The 25,700-nt window shown below is 36.4% G+C and overlaps 1 protein-coding gene across 1 annotated transcript; it reads right to left on the reverse strand.

Annotated features, from left to right (window-relative positions):
• Positions 1-23,417, reverse strand: LOC121430509 (gamma-aminobutyric acid type B receptor subunit 1-like). Its single transcript, XM_041627790.1, has 18 exons — positions 23,315-23,417; positions 22,133-22,303; positions 19,144-19,245; positions 16,406-16,471; positions 11,207-11,401; positions 10,751-10,895; positions 9,587-9,693; positions 9,130-9,193; positions 8,412-8,501; positions 7,952-8,102; positions 7,360-7,492; positions 7,049-7,159; positions 6,485-6,607; positions 4,757-4,871; positions 3,773-3,990; positions 2,512-2,628; positions 2,197-2,334; positions 1-1,282 (listed from the first exon to the last, which is right to left on the reverse strand). The coding sequence occupies exons 1-18, from the start codon at positions 23,387-23,389 to the stop codon at positions 1,064-1,066; spliced, it is 2,340 nt and encodes a 779-aa protein (XP_041483724.1). The 5' UTR covers positions 23,390-23,417; the 3' UTR covers positions 1-1,063.
• Between the last annotated feature and the right edge of the window lie 2,283 nt (positions 23,418-25,700).

The raw sequence follows: 25,700 nt of genomic DNA on the forward strand, positions 1-25,700 counted from the left end.
CATTGCCTTTAAAAATCCGGGTGCCTCGGTAGTGATGTTTTTCAGTAACCATGGCAATGTAATCAACTCCGTTTATCTATCTGAACTCTCGAATCAAGACATCAACAAATAAATTATTCAGTATGAAAAGGCGAAATATGAGATTCAAGACATAAGTATTCAAAATGCATGATAAACGTAAGCACTTAATAGTATAAGAACTAAATATAAAACTATATTTATCATAAATATCATTTTACCGGCAAAGTATGTACATGATGTAAATAACTGCAATAGCATCACGTCTTTCAAATAATATACGAATTCTTTATTCTTAAAAAAAACACGTGTAAATAATGTTCGTCATGTTGTCATAAAAAGTAATTCACAGATACATTTATCCTTGTTTTGAAAATGGTTGAAATAAACCATCATGACGTGAATGAATATCAAAGTGACATAAAAATAACCTGACGGGTTTTTGTTTAAACAAAAAAAAACATGTAAATATCAATGGTATAAAAAGCCACCGGCACTTAGAATAGAACATGTAGGATGTTATTTACATGTAAGTGAATAGATTGTTAGCGTTTGATGTATCCATGGTTACCGATGTATCCATGGGAACGCACAATGGCTTCAAATATAGGTATACATGTATACCCACTTCAAAAAATCAAAGAAAGTATTGTTTGTTTCAATTTGATATTAAGAAACCATACCAAAATACAAATGGCATCTTTAACTTAGAATCAATAATTATACACATATATATTTTTCACTATATATATATCTTCATCTGTAAACATGTTGATCAGTTTTCATTCGAAATAAACAAATTATATAAATGAAAAGCCAATTTACGTCAATAAAAATCTTCAGAAATATCTCTGAGAGCAAGTTACGTCTTTAAAATTGAGTAGATTGATTTAGAGTAAACTCCTTTTGATCATCTCCCCCAAGTTTATTAAAATCAGTTACTCAAAGTGGTTTTGTAGGGGAAAAAACAGATATAAAAGCAACTGAAGAGAAGAAGCATCAATTAAACTCCAGATATGGCTGATATAATTATCATTAGATCCTCCTAGAGTTTGGTCAAGTCTGACTGTGAATTGACTTTGTTGGTCGCTTCGGTGTCCCTCTCATTGTTTTCTTGTTGATTTCCCGATGACCCCTCGCCTGATGAAGATGACCCTGGCTCGTGGGTGCCATATCGGGCAAGATTCCAGTCTGAAGCTTCGAGGGCGTGGTTGTCGTACTCTGTCATTGTTGGCTTGCGCATTTGAGTGTGAAGAGATGGGATCTATGACAAAACAGAAGCTGAACGTTTTTTTTAAATAGACCTACGGCGCCGTGATGTGGCAATCGGCAATGGGGTAACTAGATTTAAAACATGTCGATATTACTATCATCTTTATCATCATAAACACATATCATGAGTAACATCATCATGATCATCATCATCATCACCACCACTACCATCATCATAAACATCATCATCAACATCATCATCACCATCATCATCATCATCATCATCATCATCATCATCATCATCATCATCATCACCATCATCATCTTCAACATCTCCACAACGATCAGCACCACCACCGCCACCACCACCACCATCACGTGAACCGTTGTTATTGGGATAGTGACTGGCCTTTGAGATATTGACGTTGATTAGCATATTTGGGAAGAAACCACAATCATGACAATGTTACCCATCTCAAACGATCAAAGCTATTATATTCAACATGGTCAAGGTGGTCCTGGCTTATTCCGCATAAACAAAAATCGATTTGGAATCGATTAAAGTGGAGCGTTGTGGCCCAATGGATTAGTCTTCTGACTTTGAAACAGAGGGTCGTGGGTTCGAATCCCAGCCATGGCGTGATTTCCTTCAGCAAGAAATTCATCCACATTGCGCTGCTCTCGACCCAGGTGAAGTGAATGGGTACCAGGTAGGAAGAAATTCCTTGAATGCTTGAGCACCTAGGCAGCCAAGCTACAGCCGGGAAACTAATGATAGCAGGGCCCGCTGGGAGAACAGTTTTCATAATTTTTTTCCTGGTTAAATATATCTATATTATTATCATTAAAGCTGAAACTTAATCTACAATGATACACCATCGATAGCTTTGGATTCGGTTTCTTTGGTGTGACTGTAATATTAGGATTTAAAATGGTGGAAAGGCGGGGGTACAAGATAAAACATACCTTGACCTTGCGATGTCCACAGCTGAGCCTGAGAGAATGACCGAAGCACCAGATCCCGAATCCTCTGAAAAGAGATTGGCGGCCAAACTCCTTGCGACGAGCGATCTCCTTCTTAAATTCTTCAATATCACGATCGACCTATAACAGGTAGAAAATGAGAGATGGGTGACAATGGATTTAAAAATGGATGATGTTAACCCGACATCATTATCTACCATTGTTTCTTTCCATAACTTTGAAATAAAATCATTTCATTTCCTTCATAATTTCCGCGACACATGAGACATGTTTTTAATGAAAGAAAGGCCTATATACCTCATCAATCTTGTGCCTGAGTTTCGTCTCTTCGTCGACCTCCTCGTCATAGATCTCTTGGATCGTTCTTGTTTGCGAGTTCTGTCTCTGACTCCAAGTACCTCGAACTGCATGGAACTATGTGAAAGAAATTACGGAGGTGGAACGTTGCAGCAAAACAATGAGACACAAATCATGCAAACTGAATCTAAAATGTTTTACATACTAAATCCAAAAACAATATAATCATTTACACATTACATCATGGAGATCAAAGTACAAGTACAAGTGCATGATGCTGGAAAATGTTAAATTATGAATGGGGAGTTATAGATAAAAGCAATATAATGAGGACAAGACATTATGGTGCCGTCGAATATTATAAGACGAATGTGTTTTCTATCATCATCCTCATCACCATTATCGTCATCACAAGCACCAATACCACCCTCATCATCATCATCAATATTGTCATCATCATCATCATCATCATCATCAACAACATCATCAACATCAACTTATCATCATCATCATCATCACCATCATCATCATCATCAACAATATCATCAACATCAACATCATCATCATCATCATCATCATCAACAACATCATCAACATCAACATCATCATCATCATCATCAACAACATCATCATCATCATCAACAACATCATCATCATCACCATCATCATCAACATCATCATCACCATCATCAACATCATCATCAACAACATCAATATCATCATCATCATCATCACCATCATCAACATCATCATCAACATCATCATCATCATCATCATCATCATCAACATCATCATCACCATCATCATCATCATCATCATCAACAACATCATCAACATCATCATCAACAACATCATCATCATCATCACCATCATCATCAACATCATCATCATCAACATCATCATCAACAACATCATCAACATCATCATCAACAACATCATCAATATCATCACCATCATCAATATCATCATCATCATCATCATCAAGAACATCATCAACAACATCAACATCAACATCATCAACAACATCATCATCATCATCATCAACAACATCATCAACAACATCATCATCATCAACATCACCATCATCATCAACATCATCATCATCCTCATTATCAAACTTATCACCAATATTACCACCACCAATACCGCCATCATCATCATCATCGTCACCACCAACCAAAACATCACCATCACCACCACCACCATCATCAGAATCAACAAAAACATCATCACCACCACCATCGTCACCATCACAACTCACCTTCGGTGCATATATAATGATAAGCACCAGAGTAACACCGATCCATGCCATACTAGCCACGGTAAGGTACCCAATCTGAGGATTATTCCCTAGGATGAAGGCGAGAGGAGTGCTGATGACACTGAATGTTACCGAGCAGTAGACAGCAATACCGGATACAAAGGTATCGTTCAATGTCACGATCTTCATTGCACGAGTCTCGTAAGATAAAAATGCACCTAAACAATAAATAAAACATACTAAGAAATCATGAAATAATCATACATGACATAAACAATACATATTTCATCAATGTTTTCTTGTACGGAAATTAAATTAAACTCTTAAGAAATGAAAAGAAAGCTTTATACGCAGTAACCATGAAATAGGGCATTTGTTAATAATGATTACAATTCAGATATCTAGAATTACAGCAATGATAGCTGACAATGATACAAACCTGATGGATACCCTTAGTGACAATAATCATTGTCGGGACATTAGGGTTAACATGGTTCAGTCTTAATTTGCAAGATAATATTCAATTCAATTCAATTTTATTCAACCATAAAAATATGTGTATACAAATCAAACAGTGTACATAATTATGTAATAAATGGTACAAAATATGGCTAGGACCATAAAAAGCAAACTGCTTGTAGAGAATGGCCCCCATAACAATATGTATAATTTTAGGAGCAGTTTTATGGTCATGTACGCATAATTGCTCTTTATATTTCTACCTTAAAAGGGAAAGCTAAAGAGCGCACTAAGTCCTGTACCTACATATCACACCTTTCATTTATTGTTGTTGAGGAAAAAAATGAAGTCAACATCAGGGCTTAGTACCTTGCCTACCCCCCCCCCCCCCCACCTACCCCTAGTAAAAGTGCCCTTACGCTGCCCATGGTAATAATCACTTTATGACTTATAGATTCTTCATTCTAGGGGAAAAAGATTTATGAATTATTTCTTTTTTAATAGGCCTATGTATCAAACACTTACCAAGGAGCAGAGCAAGACCAAGGAAACCCATAATGGTTCCGGTGAAGTAAAGAGCATTACCACGAAGACAATACTCTACTTCAAAACGATACAGGGTGTTCGTATCTTCATTGTACTAGAGGGAGAAAGATGAAGATTGGAGGGTGGGAAAGGGAGGGGGAGAGAAAGCGAGAGAGGGGGAGAGAGGGGGATAAAGAGGGGGATAGAAAGAGAGGGAGAAGAAAGAAAGGAATGGGGGAATATGAAAGAAAGAAAGAAAGAAAGAAAGGAGAGAAAGAAAGAAAGAAAGAAAGAAAAAAGAAAGAAAGAAAGAAAGAAAGGAGAGAGAAAGAGAGAGGTGGCAAAAGTTAGAGGGAGAGTGACAGACAGAAAGGGGTAGGGAGACAAGAAATTAGGGGAATGTGAAAGAGAGGGAGGGGGAGAATGAGAAAGGGGTGGGGGAAACGAGAAAGAGGAAGGGTGAAAATGAGGGGGAGAGAAACACAAGATTGGGAAAAAATGAAACAGAAGGAATAATAAAAAGGTTAAAAAAAATATCAAAATGATAAGCAAGTAATCAAAATTTATACAATGAATAGCAACAATGGAAACTGAGGAACTAAAAAAATAACGAGCAGGCCTCAAAGTAATTTGTTGTCACACCATTAATTGAACATAGTAAACTTCCCAACATATTTGATTTAAACACATTGTTATGAAGACTACTTTCCAAACGATTGGACATACTGAACAAACTTTTTTATACGCACATTAGACATGACAAAGATGGGAAGGTCGGGATGCAAATATTGTGCACTGTCATGGTTCCATCTTTCTCAAAAACCTTTTAAAGCATCTCGCAGACGAATATTTTTATTATTCATGCGATGATTTGACAAGGATTCATTAAACTTATACTACGTACATGACGAAGGGAGGGAAAAAAGACGAGGTTGTCATGGTAACAATTGAAGCAAAATTTTCAACTTGAGAGGATACGGAAACGTGTTTTAAGAGAAGGGTTTAAAAACAATCGATTAAACTTTTACTTCGAACATGACAAAGGGGGTCGGAATAAACCAACCCAATTTAATCGTTGTCATGGTAACAATATTAAAGCTTCCAAACAGTCACGAGAGCCTTAATGTGAATTAGTTTTAATAGTAGCGTTCATCCTTCAAAGCCACTGCGATATTGAACATGTTATCGGATGACCATAAAAGGCAATGCCAGTCATTTTACACCAGTTATAAATTCACGGTGTTAGTTCGACACCCGTTGGTGATATCATAACACATTCGGTTTTTGTTTTAACACAGTTTGAATTTGTGTTCAAACTTTAGGGTAAAATATTAGGTTCCAAGACACTTCCTCCAGCGACAATTGTTCCATTCCACGCACTAATCGAATGACTAACTTCAACACTGGATGTAACACTATACCATTGTTATCTCACTACTATTGAACATAGTAAACCCTACCATAAACCTACCTTTAACCTAACATAAAATCACATTGCAACCCTAACTCAGACGAAGTAAAGCCCAGAGCAATTGTCGCAGGAGCAAATGTCGTGTCATCTAATTTTGAACACCTTATTGTGCAGTCCTTTATAGACACAACACTGGTGTCAATTTTAACACTTTTAATTTCCAGTGCTTCCACGCCTTCTCTAATATCGGTTATGATTGCATTCTCTGGAATCTGATCACATTACCATGGAAACGGATGATACGCTCATTATCTTACCTCATTCCCGGATGAGACGACATCTCTTTGAATAGGAAACCAGACAGTCCATACGATAAGAACAATCACACAGAAGAGAAATATCGACATCAACGACCGAAACATAAATGGAAAATGGCCACCCTGAGATTGTGATATGAAAGATAATTAAAATTAGATCTCTTCTATGGCCACCACTAGTACATCACCTTCATCACCATCATTGTCTTTATCATCATCATCATCATTATCATCATAACCACCAACACCACCACCACCATCATCATCGTCGCCATCATGATCATCATCATCATAACCACCACCACCACCATCATCATCGTCAGCATCATCATCATCATTACCATCATCGTCATCATCATCATCACCACCACCACCCCCACCACCATCATCATCATCATCATTATCACCACCACCAAGGGAACAACATCACCGTCACCACCATCACCGCCAATGTCTCACTCACCATTACCATTTGCATCCCATCTCGCATCTTAATATTCCTACGTTACCCCCCCCCCCTCCCCCCAAAAAAAACCTAATCATATTTTTGTATCTTGAACTTACTGGGTTCCACAGGTTCGCTTTGGAGACGAGTAGTTTGTGAGCTCTATAGATTTTGGCGAAGAGGGCGCCGTATGCCAAACAGAAACTCAGAGCTAGAGTCCATGACCTCACCTTAAAAAAATGAAATAAAAAAGAAAGTGATACATTACGAATTGCAAATTAAATTCATGTAAAGGGCGATGCTATTGATTTATGATTAAAACAACCCAAGAAAACAACAGATCACTTGCTAGTATACCGGAATTAAATCATTTCGTCTAAATAGTTTCTCTTAATGATTTATCGAGCATCTCCACACTTAAATTGCTTACCGTGCAAATAATGACTTGGTAATCAGGTCCAATGACGTCACTTCCAACACCCATCAAGAAGATAGATACATACATCCCGACACAACCAAGTAAGCCCAATACCAAGAATAACGGTGAGGCTCTGTAAAATGCTCTGCCAAATAAATAGAAAAAAAAACAGATATACATTATAATCAAAATCATCAAATTTACATTTTCTTCATACCATATCATAATCACCATCGTCAGTGTCATCATTATCATTATCACCATTTCAACCTTCATCATCGTCTTCTTTTTCATCGTCATCGTAATCACCTTCATCGTATTTGTCATATCATTAACACCATCGTCGTCGTCGTCGTCATCATCATCATCATGCTCTTTATAATCATCATCATCATCATCGTCCCCATTATAATCATCATCTTCATCATCATCATCATTATCATCGTCCTCACTATCTTCGTCATAATCTTCGTCATCGTCATCCTCGACGAAGTCGTTATCATGATTAAATCACTAGTTATATTCATATGAACGAACCTCACTTCATTTTTGGAGTGACCGGATGACGAATGTCGAACGTTACCCGTTTTTAGATACTACTTACGATCTCTCCCACAGTATGATAGTAGCTAGAAGACACACGGAGGCAAAGACTATCCCTGCGGCACACAGTCCACCTGCTACGTAAAGATAAAGCAGAGGAATGGTCTGGAATACTATCTCTTCCGTTGTCTCATCTTTGGGAGGTCTGCCTCCTGTAATAAAAAAAAAAGCAACATTATACCTTTTTTTTTAAATCGCGATGGACTTTTGTCATGTGCGGATCTTGGGGCAGGAGCTGTTTCTTTAGGAGAGGGGCGGCAAGGGGGCAAACACAAAATTACAAATGGACGTAAAGGGAAAATGTCTTTTATATTTTGTGTGAGGTGCAATGTGAACTTGGGAGGCTACTCCAATGGTCTGAACAGTCCCAAAACTATTTAAACTGTCATGAATAATCTTCTATCATCAACAAAGGAGTTCTTTTTCAATCCCAATCATTTTTCATAACATGTTTAAATTACCTGACCACTGTATATCTGTGATATTTAGGTCCGTTCCATGTTGCTCATCGCCATGAAATGAATAAAGACCAGCTACGATCTCTTCGCCATCTGTTGAAATAAAAAACACTTTTCACATCACAAATCGAGTAATTGTGCTTCCAATTGTCGTTTAAGTCTTGGATGAGTTTGATTTGGAACAGTCGTCATTTGCATTTGAATGCAAAATCTTCGTTCAAATTAATGTTGGCAAGCTATGAAGAAAATGACATGTTATAATTTGGAAGTTGGACTGTATATGATCTTAAACTTGAAATATTAACAATTAATGATTAGAACGATAACTACAAATTGATTCGGAATGGGAATGAAAGTTAAAATGTTAATTAACTAGCCAGAGAGAAAGTTGAAATTGGCATTAACTTTTGATTTGAAAATTGAAAAGATTCTGAACCCGAATCAATTGGCTGCAGCTAGTATTGAAGTATTAATTGAAACTAAAATATGAGTTATAATTGAACTTAAAATTGAAACCGAAATTTAAATCGAAATCTAAATTGGAACTGAAATATAAATATAAATTTTTTAAGAAAAATCTCAAATTGCAATTGGCAGAACAATTGCCATTGGAATCGAAGTTAAAACGTGAAATCAATTAGAAGCTTTAATTCATTATTGAATGAAAATCAATTTTGAATTTTACTTTTCACCGGCAAAAATGAAATCGAAATTGATTTACCTCTGATTTGACGAATCTCAATAAGTCCCTCACGGTCACCAGCATCAGTAAAGCTTACAGATCCCTGATCATTTCAGAAAAAAAGTAAATTGAAATAAATAAATATATTTATTAAATTTAAATGGGATTGGAGAGAGTGAGGGGGTAGGCAGAGAGGGGGGGGGGGGCAGCGGGACAGAAAGAGAAAAAAGAACAGAAAGAAAACACAAGTTAAGAAAATGAGTAATGATAATGTGATGAGTTATTTCAATATAACACTTTCATCAACATCACCATCATCACCACCACCACCACCACCATCATCATCATCATCATCAATCACCACCACCACCACCACTACCACCGCCATCACCACCACCACCACCACCATCATCGTCATCATCATCGATCACTCCATGACTAGATTTGATACATTTAGCCTACATTAAATAAAGAGAGAAAATGTAAAGTGGCTTACCGAGAATCCCTCAAATTGCAAGGTTGATAGTGTATTGATAAAATGCTCTCTTGTGCCTTGGCTCTCGTAAGAGAACTCGTGTAGTTCGCCAGAAACATTGTTTAAATCTAATATGATAAAGATGAGAGATCTAAATAAAATTAGGGGATGAAAGCATGATTGAATTTATTGACTCACTTGATTACATTCAAATTCATAGATTTGTCCTACATACAGGTTATATTCCGGGCAACCAGGACAACCTAAAAACTTTGGCAAGGCTCAACCGACAAAGCAGCAGGCCTAAATTTACAGAACAATTGGTTTACAATACGACATTTTGAAATGAAATCACATTAAACTTCCTCAGACCAAAAATCTGTTTCATAAAGATACTCCCGTAATAAATGATTCAATTGAACTCAGTCGCACTGTAACCTGTAGTATATTACTTACGAACTCTGTGTAAAACTCGGTCGGCTAATTGAGCTGCGAATTGAATTAAAAACGTAGGCGGTCGACGACAGGTCAATTTTCATATTGCAAGGTAGCATTCACGATGGCAGGCGATCGATCGGTTTAATAGAGAACCGGAAATGGTTGCGAGTGAGGCGCACTTCTTAATTTCATTTCACTTTGAATGGCGCCATAAACATGGTAAGTGGCTGCAATACATACTATACAATCAAGCGATGGACCCGCGGGTGACGCTTCCATCATAATACGGATTGATAAGACATTTGATATGTTACCTGTCCTGCGCTTGAGACTTTATGCAATTTATACAATTGCAAGATGAATAAAAAACATTTCAAAAATCATTTTGTTTGTACTGCTTATCATTACCTAAAACATCGCAATATGAAAGAAATAGAGAATCGTTAGCCTGTAGGATCTATATATTTGACTCATGTTAAAATGATTATGTTTAAAGTTTAAGAAATGAAAATCTTGATCTACCAATTGAATGATTAATTAACAAATTAAAACTAAGTATTTTAGACTATAAACACGAAATTATGTTGATGTGTTACATAACTAAACCCGTCTAAAACCATTGCTCGCAATTTATCAGGTAGTCATACATTTCATCTAATACACCACTTGATTATCATGATTATGAGATGAATGTGAATTTTTAATTCTTTGAGAATAATTAAATTGCAAATAATGATTGTTAATCACCATGGTCTGATGAAGCCCGCTCCAATGTGAGAGCTATACTCCACATAGCATCATACGCATCGGATGCATATGACGTCACAGCCACGTCATCAAATCCAGCCTGTTCGGCTCTGTTTCGGAACACCTCGGCAATCTCCGCGGAAGTCTGATAGAAATTTTGGGAAAAAATTATGAATGTAATTTGTTATATAGCCAAAAACTATAAGGCATGATCGTGGTGTTGAGCATGTTTGGAAATGATTCGGATAATTCCAAATTCGCATTTGACTTTTGGAACGCATAATCACAATCTTGCTACAGTTAAAGTTGTGCTCAAAGTAAGTGCATACCCCCACCACAAATCGCACTCGTTCGGCTAGCCCAGAGAAGTAAACTTTATTTAATGCAACATTTCATCACCTGACGTAACAATTAAATATCTAAAACACGGCAGAACTTGAACATAACTTTTCTTACATGTCCTGATATGGTCGGTCTATCCGGATATAGATTCATCGGAATCGAATCCGTCAGTATATAACCGTCCAATGCAGTATATATCTGTTCAGGCGTGCAGGTAGTAGTGTTATCATCCTTCTCCCACCATCTTGGGCTGTACTTCCCGAGCAGAAACCATGCATAGTTTTTACCGTATAGTTTCTTCTTGTATGCCTGCAAAAGAATATAATTTTGTTCAAAGAGAGAGAGAGAGAAAAAAAAATGTATCTACAGTATTTGTTTGATTATATTCATTACCCGTTTTATTTTTTAAAGAAGAACCTTAATTCTTACAGTCGTTGATACTCCGCTGCGTACAACCAAGGAGATACAACTGCACAGATAGATCATGGAGATGGTCAATTTTCTTTTTTATTCATCTATTTATTTTTTTTTTGGGGGGGGTCACATTATCTGCCCAAACCCTGTTGGTAAAAAAATACGAACTTTTTCGCATACCAACAGAAATGGTCACAAACGTGTGCCTGCTTTTTGCAGTGATACGAATTATAAGCATAATTATAGACACAATTTGCGTGTCCAGTAGGTTGCCGGATGGCATGGGGTGGCAGGAATAATTTGCCTTCATCTCATTCAACGGGTAAATTATAATAACGAGTCAAGAATGATAAACATTAATTGACTTAATTCATTCCATTAATATGACTGGTTAATCAGTTTTGAATGAATTTGATGATTTTCGAAATTTCATGCAACTGAGTATACTTGCATGCTTTTAATTTGTAAAAGTTATGATCTTTTTATTTCAAGGAAAAGAATAACACACAATGAGTGTATTTTATTATTAGGCCATTTGATAAATATCCAAAGTCCTTTATATTGGTGATGATCGCTATAATAATATAGGGTATTTATATTGCGCATATATCCACCATGTTAGGTACTCAAGGCGCTCCTATATTACCCGGCTAAGCTAGACGTTCACAGCGCACACAGCTTCAAAGGAATTACTTCCTACCGGTACCCATTTACCTCACCTGGGTTGAGTGCAGCATATTGTGGATCAGTTTCTTGCTGAAGGAAATTACGCCATGGCTGGGATTCGAACCCACGACCCTCTGTTACAAAGTCCGAAGACTAATCCACTGGGCCACACCGCTCCACCGCTATACAAGTACAAAATATTACTACGAACAGAGTCGTAATGAACCCAAAATTTTACATTTTTATTACAACAATCCAAGTTTGTGATAGATTTTGACAAAATATTCAGAAAATGAAATAACATTTTACCGTGATAGCTTTCTTTTTCTTTCCCTTTCTCTTTTATTTTCGTGGTCGTGTTTTTTTTCACGTTCAACCATTCAAAAGAGGGGAAACAGAACCGTGAAAAAACCGCAATAATATCAGCTCCCTTCAATGTAATTCAAATCTCATTATGAAGGATGTATTATTTTCCCTCCACTGCCTTTAAAAAAACTTCATCCGACTCGCTCCTTTATAGAAGCATTCATTTCCTTCCGGAGTTTTACTAATAGCAATGCTCTAAAGAGAGTCTCATTCAGTTGCATATATTCTAGTTGTACAGATTATTAGGCATATGCATTTGTCACACTAGCGAAGCCAACGCCAAACCGACCAATCGAATGTTAACGGAAATAACGTAATAGCTTTGATCGGTCTGAAGTCGATATCGTCGATATGACTATGGCATGAACTCGACACAGAGAAAGGCGCCAATTTGTTTTGCAGAAGGGCTGCTTCGTAAAAGAACCAATGTTTTATAACCAATATAACTGGGGGTTTATGAAATGCAAAGTATAAAGTTCTCTATAGGCAAAGGAAGAAAGTGTTATTTTCCATTTTTAATGTGATATTTTCATTACAATTTCTGAGAAGCAGAAATGAATAGAAGGTATTCGACAAACAGGAACTGTTTACACATTTCCCCATCTTATCTCTCCCGCCTCTTTCTTTGATAACTTTCGTCTCTTTCTCTCTATCAATCTCGCATCCACTTATAATGATTATTGTCATTACTTGCAATGAGAACTATTTTCTTTAATGATATTAAGTTATACAAAATTAATATGTGACAGAGGTATATTTATTTCTTTGCAAAAATAATTAAAAAAAATACTCCTCTTAGGGGTCGTAAAATTATGTTGTTGGTCGTAAGATTGTCTGCATATTATATCTCTATCTTTCTGATCCTTGTTTAACCATGGAAGCTCCTTGGTATAACTTATTTTTCGTCATTTTCTCCAAAGTGGAAAATACGGAGAGCTCTTACTCTAAGGTCAGTGCCATTGATTCAAAGCCATCAACCAAGAGTGCGTAAGCTTGTCTTTATTAAATTACTAGATTAAAGAGCCATAGATGTAGCCTGCATGTATGATATGTGAGAATTGATTTGTAATGGCAATATTTCATCCATTGGTATTCCATAGGCTACCGAACCGTTGCATTTTTTGTTTAATATTTGAAACTGAAGAACTATATTCATATTTTTTAACGTTGTAAAGGTTCTGCCGGAAACAAAAGACGAGGACCCTGTCATATTCAAGATTCAGATCATCACAACTTGACTTATAATTGATACAAAATGTTCTCAATACTGCTAAATTAAGCTTACACTTAAAAAAAATTTGATTTGGAACAGATGAAAAATTTCACCAACCCCCCCCCCCCAAAAAAAAAAAAAAATCCCGAAATCTACAGCTAAATTCCAAAGGGCTTAGATTTGTTAAATCCTATTTAATTTAGTAAAAGGTTGCTTCGTCATGATGAAGTTCATATGGTGACAGTATCAAACACAGTGATCCGCGAGCCGTGTCGAACTCGCCTTTTTTGTGTATAGTTGCTGTGTTGAGCGAGGCTTGCGTGTCGAACCCGCGAGCCGAGTCACTTTGTAAATACGGTGTAAATAGCTCCGGAGTGGAAGACCAACCAATAAAGGGTGAAAAGTATGAAGTAATAAATGCAACATTCAAAAGGAAGTGGACATGCCCTTGAATTTGATGAAGAAAGTAGTGACCATGAACATGATTATTAAAAGAGGATTTATATGGATATTCAACTTTAAGTAGCCATCACGGTCATTTCGGTCACGAGTATGAAAATAGACAATACTTTCTAGATAAAATGCAAAGTTTTAATGCAAATATGCCATAAAGCCGCAATTTGCCCTGATTTATATGTGGATAAACAGGCAGATAGATAGATAGATAAAAAGATTGATAGATAAATACTGATAGACAGAGAGAGAAAGAATGGTGGTATATAGAAGAGGTGGGCATCCTGTTTGAGCGATGTGTAAGAAAGAGTAGAATAAGAAGAACAAAATAACACGAATGAAGACATAAATCTCACATGACTACTTCAAAATTACAATGATTTCACAAGGATCAAATAATGAACTCGTGGATTAAAAAAGAAAAGAAATCGACAGATATTGACTATAATATGGCCTGCTGAGGATTGTTATGTGTGTGTGGGTGTGTGAGTGTGTGAGTAGGCTAATGTGTGATTGTGCGTGCGCGAGGGGTTGAGCGTGTGAGTGCATGTTGGGACGAGTGTATTTAAAACAAAAAAATGCGCGCGCGCGCGTGCGTGCGTGTGTGAGGGTGGGGTGTCTGTGTGTGTGTGTGGCGGCGGGGTGTGTGTGTGTGTATAAGTCCATGGTGTGTGGGAGACAGAGAGAGAAGGAGGGGGAGAGAGAAAGGAGGGATGACTGAGTGTTGCGGACATGTGAGCATTGAGGGTGTGTGGGTGTGGGTGAGTGAGTGAGTGAGAAATATATTGTAGAGGGTTATGATAGATAGGTATATTCCCTCCTGCATTCCGTAAGGCCATGCCCTTCTCTTTAATTCTTATGCTTATTATCGATTGAGTAATATTCTCTCGGCTCTGTGTGCATGCCATTGATGCATTAGAAGCCTTTCCAATTAGATTAAAAAGGTATACTACTCCAATATGATATCTCAAATCATATTATACCTCCAACATAAAATGGCGCCAGGGCACTGCAGGCTATTCATTCAAAGTCTTTTTCATCTCTCAATGAAAGGATTCCCGTCGTGATATCCATATAAGTATTTTCGTTGGGGAATCCATCTTATATCATAGCTGAAAGTTACAAAGTAACCTGCTTCATTCCATTTTATTCATCTCTTATTCACCGGCTGGGAGTCAGAAATACAACGTGAATTGATACATACGGCTTTTTTGTCATCAAAGCAAAAGGGGTTCTTAGCAAAAATGGTTTATCTTAAAACTTGACCGCAACAACCCCCTCCCTCACCCGTCGCCGCCATTTCTTTCCTTAACTTAAGTTGAGGAAGAGAAGCAGTGTGCTGTATACCATATTAGTTTGTCAAGTGGATGAACAGTTTATTCAAAATGATTATCCGCGTTGAATCCACTCAGATAATAAGATGTATTTCTCATCATTTTATTGTGTGGGTGTGTGTATAATGTGAGTGAATCTGACATGTCTAATGAATTGTCAAACGAGATGAAACTCACGATATACATGGACTTATTACTCTTAATTATTTTACACACGTCTGTGTTGCTCTGTTTCGTCTCTTGTTGAAAGTGATTTAAGCAAAAGAAAATGTATCATTATTCCTGGCATGCTTCAACCTAGTTTACGATCTTGTTCATTACTGCAATAATGTTCGACCGTCCTATATTATCACCTTTGATTAAGGTTTACCGTGCCGACAATGAGCGTACGTGACTCCTTCACCCGACCATGGTGGCATCCGGGTATTTTCCTTGGGTCTGATAGCGTGATATCAAACATGTCCACTACCATATACCTCAGTATAAATGGCTAGGATCACAAAAATACTAAATGTGAATAAGATATCAAGTTCGGCCTGCTTTTTCCAAGTGAGAATTCTAGCAAAACACATTATGTATTAGGCACTGGCGTGCAGATGGAGTTTGGGCTGTTGCCCCTTCCCCGAAAAAAACTCTACGACCATGAAAGAGGGGGGGGGGGCGAAATTGGGTAGGCTCCATTATTAAACCAATGATACATACGTTGAAATGGTGCTAACACTGAAAGAAAGAGAATGCAGAAAGAAAGAGAGTGTCAGGGAGAGGAAGAAAAAGTGAGAGACAAAGAAAGCGTGCACAGATATAGTGAGAGAAAGGTTGAGGAGGGAGGGGAGGGGCGAGAAAGTTGAAAAGTCGAATTGTACTTACCTCACAAAACACCTTCCTTGCCATGACTTCCTGAAAGTTGCCAAAAATTATCCATGCTCCTTTTTCCTGGAGTTTTTTGTCAAGAGGATAGGAATGAAATGTTGTTTGGATAAGAAGTCAGTAGCATTATAATATATCTAATAAACTTTAAATGTGCGATGTCGATACAAAATGCCTTGCTAGGGCACTTTGGGTTGTGCTTGGGGTTGAACCCGTCACTATAGTTTCTTTTATCATCATAGTCAAGAGTCTTAGACCAATCAGCCCAGCTTATCGGAGTAAATTAAGTCGCAGTCATGGCAGTGGCCAAAATGATGTTAGAACTATGATTCGAGAATATATATATATATATATATATATATACATATTATGACTATATTGGTGAGCACCAAGTTCTTTAGTACCCCCATGATAACGTAACAGTGACGTAATAGGTAAAAAAAAATCACGGATCACAACATTTGGGAAAATTCGCGAGCGAGAGAAAATCTTAGAAATCTTAGCTCGTAATAGATTTAACGTAATATTCAACAGTTAACATAATATTTCACCGTTTTTTCTCTCCTTTGTTTTTCCTTTTCTCCTTTATTTCTTTTTTGTCCATGATTTTTTTTTTTGGGGGGGTAGGGGCAAGCCCAAGAACCACACCCCCATCTGTGCGCAAGTATGATATTATCTACAATATTATTCAAATCATCACAAGGTTATGTTTTAAAAGATACAGTGGAGGTCATGGTCTCGTCCTGTAGGTATGGGTAGGTGAAGGCGAACATATTGATTTTGCTAAATGCATTCTCGAATGATCATGGTGATAGTATAGCAACTCGATGAGTATGGGGCAATACAGTCTGATGGCATTCGATCATGTTATTATACAGGTATACGCACGTGCAACAGACGCGAAGAAGGAGAACACTGTTTTAATGTAGTCTCAATAGATTTGATTTTGGCTTATGTTACAAGTTAGCGATTCCATCTGCGCCCTAAAAAAAGCGCCTTATGAATATTATGATTTTTTAATAATCTCTCAAAAATAAAGGAGAGGACAAAGAGTTTGAAATCGTTTTCTAGGGACGTGTTGACGAAGACTTTTGTCGGAGGTATCGTTTCACGAGTTTGAGGTGCGTTTTTCTTTAATCAGAATTCATTCTCACAATCTTTTCTTCAGCGTCTTCACTCTCAATAACATGGATTTGAGTAAATCTAAATCGGTTATGAAAACTGAGTCGTTGGTTACTGGATTTACAGTCAATTTATTAAGATTTGACCTAAATTTTGAGATTCAAAAATAAATCTTAAAGTCTGGATTGAATTAAATCCTGAGTATGCCGAGATACTATTTGCATTTAATCTGCATGAAATTGATTTCACCTGCACATTAAGCATCAAGGGCGGCGGAACGGTTTTGAAAGTAGGGCACTGATTCCAAAGTGAGGACTGACCATAATTATACATGACTAGAAAATCCAAAATGAGATGGTCATTTTTGTTTACGTCATTGGTCACGGTTATTGAAAAAAGAGAGGTGAAGCCCCCACCGCCCCTCCCCGTTCCGCGACCCCTGATCAGAGTGTATAAACCTCAAATTTTATCATTCACAAAACAATTGGATTGCACTGGGAAAGACGCTGAGTGGGACAGCAGTTATCATAGAGACAACAGTATATACCTCCCTGTCAAAGACGTGACTGTTTTATTCTAAAAATGGGGAAAATGCCACCTAAACTTTTAATTTGTCATCTTGTGATAATCAAAATAATAATATAGCGTTTTATATTTTATTTCACACAACTGTTACTGATTCGTCTTACGAAAAAAAAACACTAATGGCATGACCCGACAATCCAAGTCTCAGTCATGTCAATACGATCACACAACGTTGGTTAAAAAAAACACTTTCGATTTTCTTTTTGACGCAATTCACATGATTAAAGTGTATCCAATATACCAATATCAACTTGATCGCCTGTAGCAGGTCAATTGAAAATTATCGAATAAAGTGATTTTATTTTCTCCCGAGCACTTAATTTAATTCACTATCCAAGACAACCACCTTCATCGCAATCCTTCTCATTTGGTGCCCTACTTTTCTACAATTTCTCAATAACCATCATAACACTGAGATAGCTGTTGCATTGGTGTTTAAGGTCGTATGGCTATTGATGAAGCAATTACTGGACATGCTAAGTGCCATATATTCAAATCGCTAAAAGAGACAATACGTGGAGAGGTATTTTATCTTGGGAGTCGATCGCGGGGGGGGGGGAGGGATAATGGTTTATTACCAGAAATTTATCAAAAATATAAAGCAAAATTGTTTTAACATCAAATGCATTTAATATAATCTTATTAATTTGGCATAAGTTACAGTTGTGAGATCAAGTTATTATGTCAATGTTCGCGATGAAATAATGCAATTCATATCACTTTCCGACTAAAAAATAATATACATAAATATGCAATTAAAACAGCTCGTTTATAGCATTACATTATATTAAGAATATATATTTTGAAGAGTGCAGTGGTGTGACAAGTCAAAAACTCTGAGGGGGCCAGATATGGAGTATCGGGCAAAATTTTGCTCGACATTTCTATTACAAAAATCTAATTTTGTGACAGATCATTTTGACACAATATTCACTTATATGCGATCATATTTCACTTTTTTCTTGATTGCGAAAAGTCCCCAAGCCCCCTTCCCATCTGTATAGGTCACATGAAAAATGAAAAGAAATTACCTTCAGGTTATCTATCTGCTCACCAGGTTCGACTGTGAAACTTTCCGATGTAGTTAGATTGATACCATTGGCGGCAAGAAGCTCACTGAATAAATTAACTGCCTGTATAATCATGAAAAATTATCACAACATCAAAATATACAAACGACCTTAATTGGCAGCATGTGCAGCCCTTCGAATGATACATACACAACATAATAATCAAACACAATAGGAACAAAAACAAACGACCTAAAATGGCAGCATTAGCTGCAAGAAAGTCACTGAATAAATCAGCTGCCTGTAAAGTCATTAAAAAGGAATCCATAAGCAAAAAAAAACCACATTTCCAAAATACCGACACGATATCAACTTAAAACAAAAAAATGAAGATAGCAACATTTTAATGGATGAAAGTCAAAATAACATAACCGAAATAATCAAACCAAAATTTGATAGGTATTTTCTTAATCATACAATATCTTTGGAATCATTTTATTTCTTAGTGTAGTTCTTTATAATTTTCATTCTTTATGTCTTCAGTTAATATTTCATTTTTATTTTATTCACACTGATATACCAATCCAAGTTTTCATTCATTTGTTTTACTTCATACCTTCAAATTTATTTTAAGATGAGTACAGGTCTTCTTAGGCTTTCATGACCTGAAGTCTGATAAATTATTCATAATACTTCATTTTTTAATTGATATCTTTATAACCCCTGTTTAAACAGACAATTTTTGAACTTAATATTAATGATTTTGTCTTGATAGTCGTAAGGTTAAACATCCTTTTAGACATGTCAAAATTTAGCCATTGATATGAAAGCTAAACTAGGGCGTACAGCCGGTTGAAGGATTATTGACTCATATATCAAATCGGTATAGCCATGTGACATGTTATTGAACATCATAATGAATGGGCTTCTAAGAAATTGCAATGAAAGAGCAAGACTTTGTAAAAAGCACCGGGGCTTCATTTCATAATTATTTGCAGTTATACCAAATTTGCAATAACAGATTAAAGCTATCATTTTCCATTTTATTGGATGAGAGTATTTATTCATTTTTCTATCAAGCTATCCATCTATTCATTTTATTCTATTTCTGGCAAAACGGATACAGGAAACTACAAATACAAGAAAATAAAAAGAAACAAAAAATTGTGAAACACAGGTTCAAGTAAGAGCTATTTCCAATATGAAAATACATGATTAAAATTATTGTAATCATCTTTTAATCTGTTGTTTACGAAGTGAAAAAAAAAGAAAAGAAAGAGTTGAGTGGAAAACGGGGGAGAATTCTATTGAAATTGTGCATTTGTTATGATAACAAGTCTTTATGGAACCTAGTAATACACCAGTCATACTGAGCATGCTGAGTACAGGGTCCTGTCTTACAAAGGGCTACAATTGAAGAGCTCACTTGCAAAAGGGGTTAGGTCCATTTTTCATCAAATTTGATTTGTATGTCTCAATGTATAGATTTTTAGTAGCTCTATAAGATGATACCAAAGAAAAGTTGAAATTCCTATTACAAAGTGAACTAAAATGGCAAAGAAAAATCACTTTGTTTTTAAAAGGGGTTAGGTCCATTTCAGTTTAGTTGCAAAAGGGGCTAGGTCCATACAGAATCTTAAAAAATGTGAAGACATGTAGATTTCTCTTATACTCAATTTTATGTTCTCATGGTGCGGTATCATGAAAATAAGAATATTGCAATATGGGAGAATTAAAAGAAATTAATTTCTTGGAGTGGACCTAACCCCTTTTGCAACTAAACTCTTCTAAAGATCTCATTTGTCAAAAGGTGTTAGATCCATTTTTCATAAATTTTATTGTTTTCTATCTCTAAACCTCTAAGTTCTTGGTCACTTTGATAAAACCAAAGACAATTTGAAATTCAAATTCATTTCAGTTTACTTGCAAAAGAGGTTAGGTCCACAATGATAATTATTTTTTTAAATATATAGAAAAATTTGAAGACAGGTAGATTTCTTTTATACCCAATTTTATTTTCACACGATAGGGTAGTACATCATGATAATTTAGTTTCTCATAAGAATATTGCAATAAGTGAAAATAAAAAACACGTTTTTTCTCGGAATGGTCCAAAGTGGACCTAACCCCTTTTGCAACTAAACTCTTCAATTGATCTGATCATCTTGAACTATATGGAAATCCATTAATTTCAATTTTTTCTCGGAAATTTGCATGATGTGCTTTCTAAACGAAAAAAGCACACTAATTTCATTAAAACAATGAGTGTATATGATTATACACCACATCTAGAAATTATTTTGAAGCATGCATTTTAGATATAGGTGTGGTTCATTGGATCAATCGTAACTCTTTGTAAGTCCCTAGTCCCTTCCCCCATTTATACGCCAGTGAGATTTAACTGGAATTTGTTAAAGGGATCGTTTAACTTTGTGAGCACTGAGCTGATTTAAAAAATTCTCAAACTGAGACGAAACATGTGTATGAGTGCCTGTATTTGTCCTAAAAAAACCCCTGAAACAGACCACAATATAGGATTAAAAAATTCAAATTTAGATACAAGTAGCAATTTATTAGCTTGATTTTGAGAACAGTCTAGTAGACGGGTTCAGCTTATGACCAGTTTTCTCCAATTCAAAAAGTCCGTTGGCTATATGTTGACTGCCTTCTGCTGTGTGTATCTCCTATACACACGCTATTATTAGCTGCACTGGACATTCAGTGTATACCTTGTACACACTGTATGTAGTTGTGTTGCACAGATTCGCTCTATACACATAGTCATTGAAACCAACTCCCAATTATTTTCAAACTTTGGTTTACATCTCCAAGGTTTTAACATTGATCCTGTAGATATAATACTTTGAAACCTTTTGGGATGGTATTTTTACACTATAAGCCTAATGGTAAGCCCATTTTTCAAGAACCAAAATGAGAGTTTTTTAAATCAGAACAAAGTGAAATGATCACTTTAAGACATTTCTTGGAGTGTATGCATACGTATATTTACCGTTGAGTAAGCTTCCTGATTCTCGTGGAGGGTGGCGACTCTTTGCCAGCCATAGTGCTTTATTATCGCCAATCTGGCGTAATTGTACAGAGAATCGGCGACATTCGTTCGAAAAAACGACATGTAGGCTTCACGATTGGACAAGGCCGGGCTAGAGGCAGAATAAGAAACCTATGGAAACAAATGATAATTATCATCGTTATTATTAATGTGATTTTTGTCTATTGTATTTTATCCCGATTTGAATTATTGAGTTTCCTTTTTACATTCTTTTTGAGGTTATGGGCATCGTCTTTGCATGTTATCAAAAAAACATTTTCACTATCATCCCTTTGTCACCATAATTATTGTCACCTTCCCAACGACTACCACCACCATCGTCATCATCACCGCTAATACCCCACCCCATCTACCACCACCCACACAACCACCATCATCATCACCACCACCATCAACAGAAACATTATCACCATCATCGCCATTACCACCATCATCATCATCATCACCATCGTCATCATCACCACCACCATCAACAGCAACATTATCACCATCATCGTCATTAACATCATCATCATCATCACCATCGTCATCATCACCACCACCATCAACAGCAACATTATCACCATCATCGTCATTAACATCATCATCATCACCACCACCATCAACAGCAACATTATCACCATCATCGTCATTAACATCATCATCACTGTCCCCAACGTACACCACTATAGCAGCAACGTTTCGTGTTCCATCCAAACCTTCTTGTTCAAATCAACAAACTGACAGGGAAGAATAATAAATTGAATGCCAATCTGGTATAATTTAGTATAAATATCAATAAATAGTGTTCCCGCTTGCCATTACACATGATTGCGAAAGTCAGAAAAACTCAAAGATGTTAGAATCAAGTATTAATTAATGACAAGCATTTAATTGAATTCCAATAGACCCTGCATGTGGTGTTCCGCAAGGCTCTCTCGTATAGAACCTATTTTGCTCGCTTCATTTTGTTGGGATTAGTACGATGCAATGGAAAAAATAATCACTATTGATTTAAACTGTTTGACAAAGAATAAAACTGATCAAAAATCCTCTGTATAAAAATTGTAATAAACCATGATGTAAGCTTCGCCATTTTCCATGGTAACGTTCCCGCATAACCAATCAAAACTTTTGTTTTACCTGAACAATGTTCCACAGATCTGCTGCTAAGGACACAGTTTTTGCTACTTCAGAGCAGCCAGATCCTAGAAGCATGATATAGGTCGTATTAGAATTCACTTCTTCGAACAACAGTCTGGTTCCAACACCAGGGTGACACTGTGAAAAAATGAAATAACAATAACATTTAAAAATCATTATCAAATTCTAGTCGAGCTTGTAGCACTGTCTTGCACACCGAAATTAATCCACCACATAAATCTTCCCCTACGTATGATCTGTCACTACAAAGAAAGGCAAGGGGGGCACAAACACCCTAGGTATTAAACCAAAGACTAAAATATGATAAAACTTGATGCCCGTAGCCAATAATTACCTGAATGAACATGATGGAGCTTAGTATCATCGAATATAATAATGGTAGTTTGAAATATAAGATAGCGACGCCTTTTTTGGGGAGGGGGGTCTTACTGTATCATTGGATTGTTTTCATGAACAACAAGTCACTGCGCATGATCCTCCTACTCTTTTATAAAACCTTTGACAGGCAAAGCAAAACAAAAACAATTAGCCAAACAATAACAATGAATTTCCATATAACACACACCATCTAATTTTTTGTCTCTTTTTCTGTTTCTTTAGATGAATAACTAAATTGGTAACAGTTTCCTATAATGATTTTTTATATAGCCCCAACCACCCCTCCCCACTTCTCTCTATTCCTCCCTCTTTCTATCACTCAAAAGGAAACACTCTCTCTTTCACACACACGCACATACACACACACACACACCCTCACACTCTTTCGCATTACTTTTATTCTTCTTCCTCTCATTCTCCCTCTCTTTCCCTTCACCATCGTTTAATCTAATTTACATTGTAACCATCCATATATCATGTTATTATACCCCCTTAACCTGATTAGAATGCTACAAGCAAAATAAAACAAAATGGAGACCGGCTCTTCTAAAATATAACTGAACAACATAAGACATGGTGAGCAGTAATTTCTAACCACTGACGAAACAAAGCATCGCTGTTGATATGATAAAATATAAAATGATAAAGACTACAACGCTTCGACACTCCTGAAAGAATAGTCTTGAAGTGAGAACTTTGAGAGTCCTCACCAGTGGGGTACCTTGGATTTTCCAAGGGGGGGGGGCAAATTCGCCCGCCAAAAACTCTGACAAGCCCCCCCCCCCAAAAAAAAAGAAGGTCTTCAACCACACTGTGGTTGAAGACCTTCTTTTTTATAAAGGATTTCCGTCTGGGGGGGATACGTCCCTTGCATGGGTTGCGACTCGTCAGGGGGGGCAGTCTGCCCCCCCCCCCTCGTAGGTAAGCTATAGTGGTCCTCGCTAATCATGGCATGGCCATTGTATGTTCTTCGTTATATTTCTTTTTTTTTTTCAGTCTTCCAGAATATGATTAGATATGTTCACTCACTGAACATGGAGAAGTATATGCCCTGTTTAATAAAATGTTTACTTATTAGTCAAATACATTTCAGAACGAAATAATGTTCTTGTGTGATCCAAAGTGTCATTGATCTCGTGCGAATTTGGTCACCAATGTTACTTTTACTCAATTTTTATTGTATGTCCCCTTAATTCCTTTTACGGGACAGTCATTATTTCAAGCCTAACATCACGAACATAACGAATGAAGTGAGGTCTATATACATGAGGTGATTATAATTGTATATTTCAATCAAATATCAGTGTTTTCTCGTTTATTTTGTGTTACCACTTTTTAAAATTCATTTTGGGACTTTGAATTGCATGTCCTGTGGCCAGGAAGAAAGAACAAAATGAAATCAAACAAACATATGTAATGGGTTTTTTAATGCCAAAAATATGACATACACGAATGCATTATTCGTATTCCTTCATAAGTGTTTTATATTTTTAATATTGCATGGTATCGTTACATCTTTTTCCCCCTGAAATTTCTTCGCAATCTTAACGTTGACAGGATATCATACTTTCTTCAAATACAATTATTTCACATTCACAATATTGAAAACACTGAAAATATAAATGTGTTCGTACACGAATTTTATTCAAAAATTACCATGCAGCCAGACAGAGCTAACCATTTACCCTACTTTCGCAAGTCAATATCACGGAGAGCTTCATCCCCGAATGAATTTCTCTACTTTCATTAGAAACATAAAAAAAAATAGAAGTAGGAATGTATTATTCGGTTTCCATTAAGTTCGAAACATGTAAGAACAAATTTGCTAACTAATGCATTTTTCGATGAGTGTGCACATTTTTTAGAGGTTTTAATGAAATTCAACCTTCTGTGAAGGCAAACATCACCTCAAGTTGATGTACGAGGCTAGCTTCATCAATTAATAACAGTCGATCACGACTCCAGCTTTTATTAGTGAGTGTCGCAA

The sequence above is a fragment of the Lytechinus variegatus genome, chromosome 17 (assembly GCF_018143015.1).
Source record: "Lytechinus variegatus isolate NC3 chromosome 17, Lvar_3.0, whole genome shotgun sequence".
Taxonomy (NCBI): domain Eukaryota; kingdom Metazoa; phylum Echinodermata; class Echinoidea; order Temnopleuroida; family Toxopneustidae; genus Lytechinus; species Lytechinus variegatus.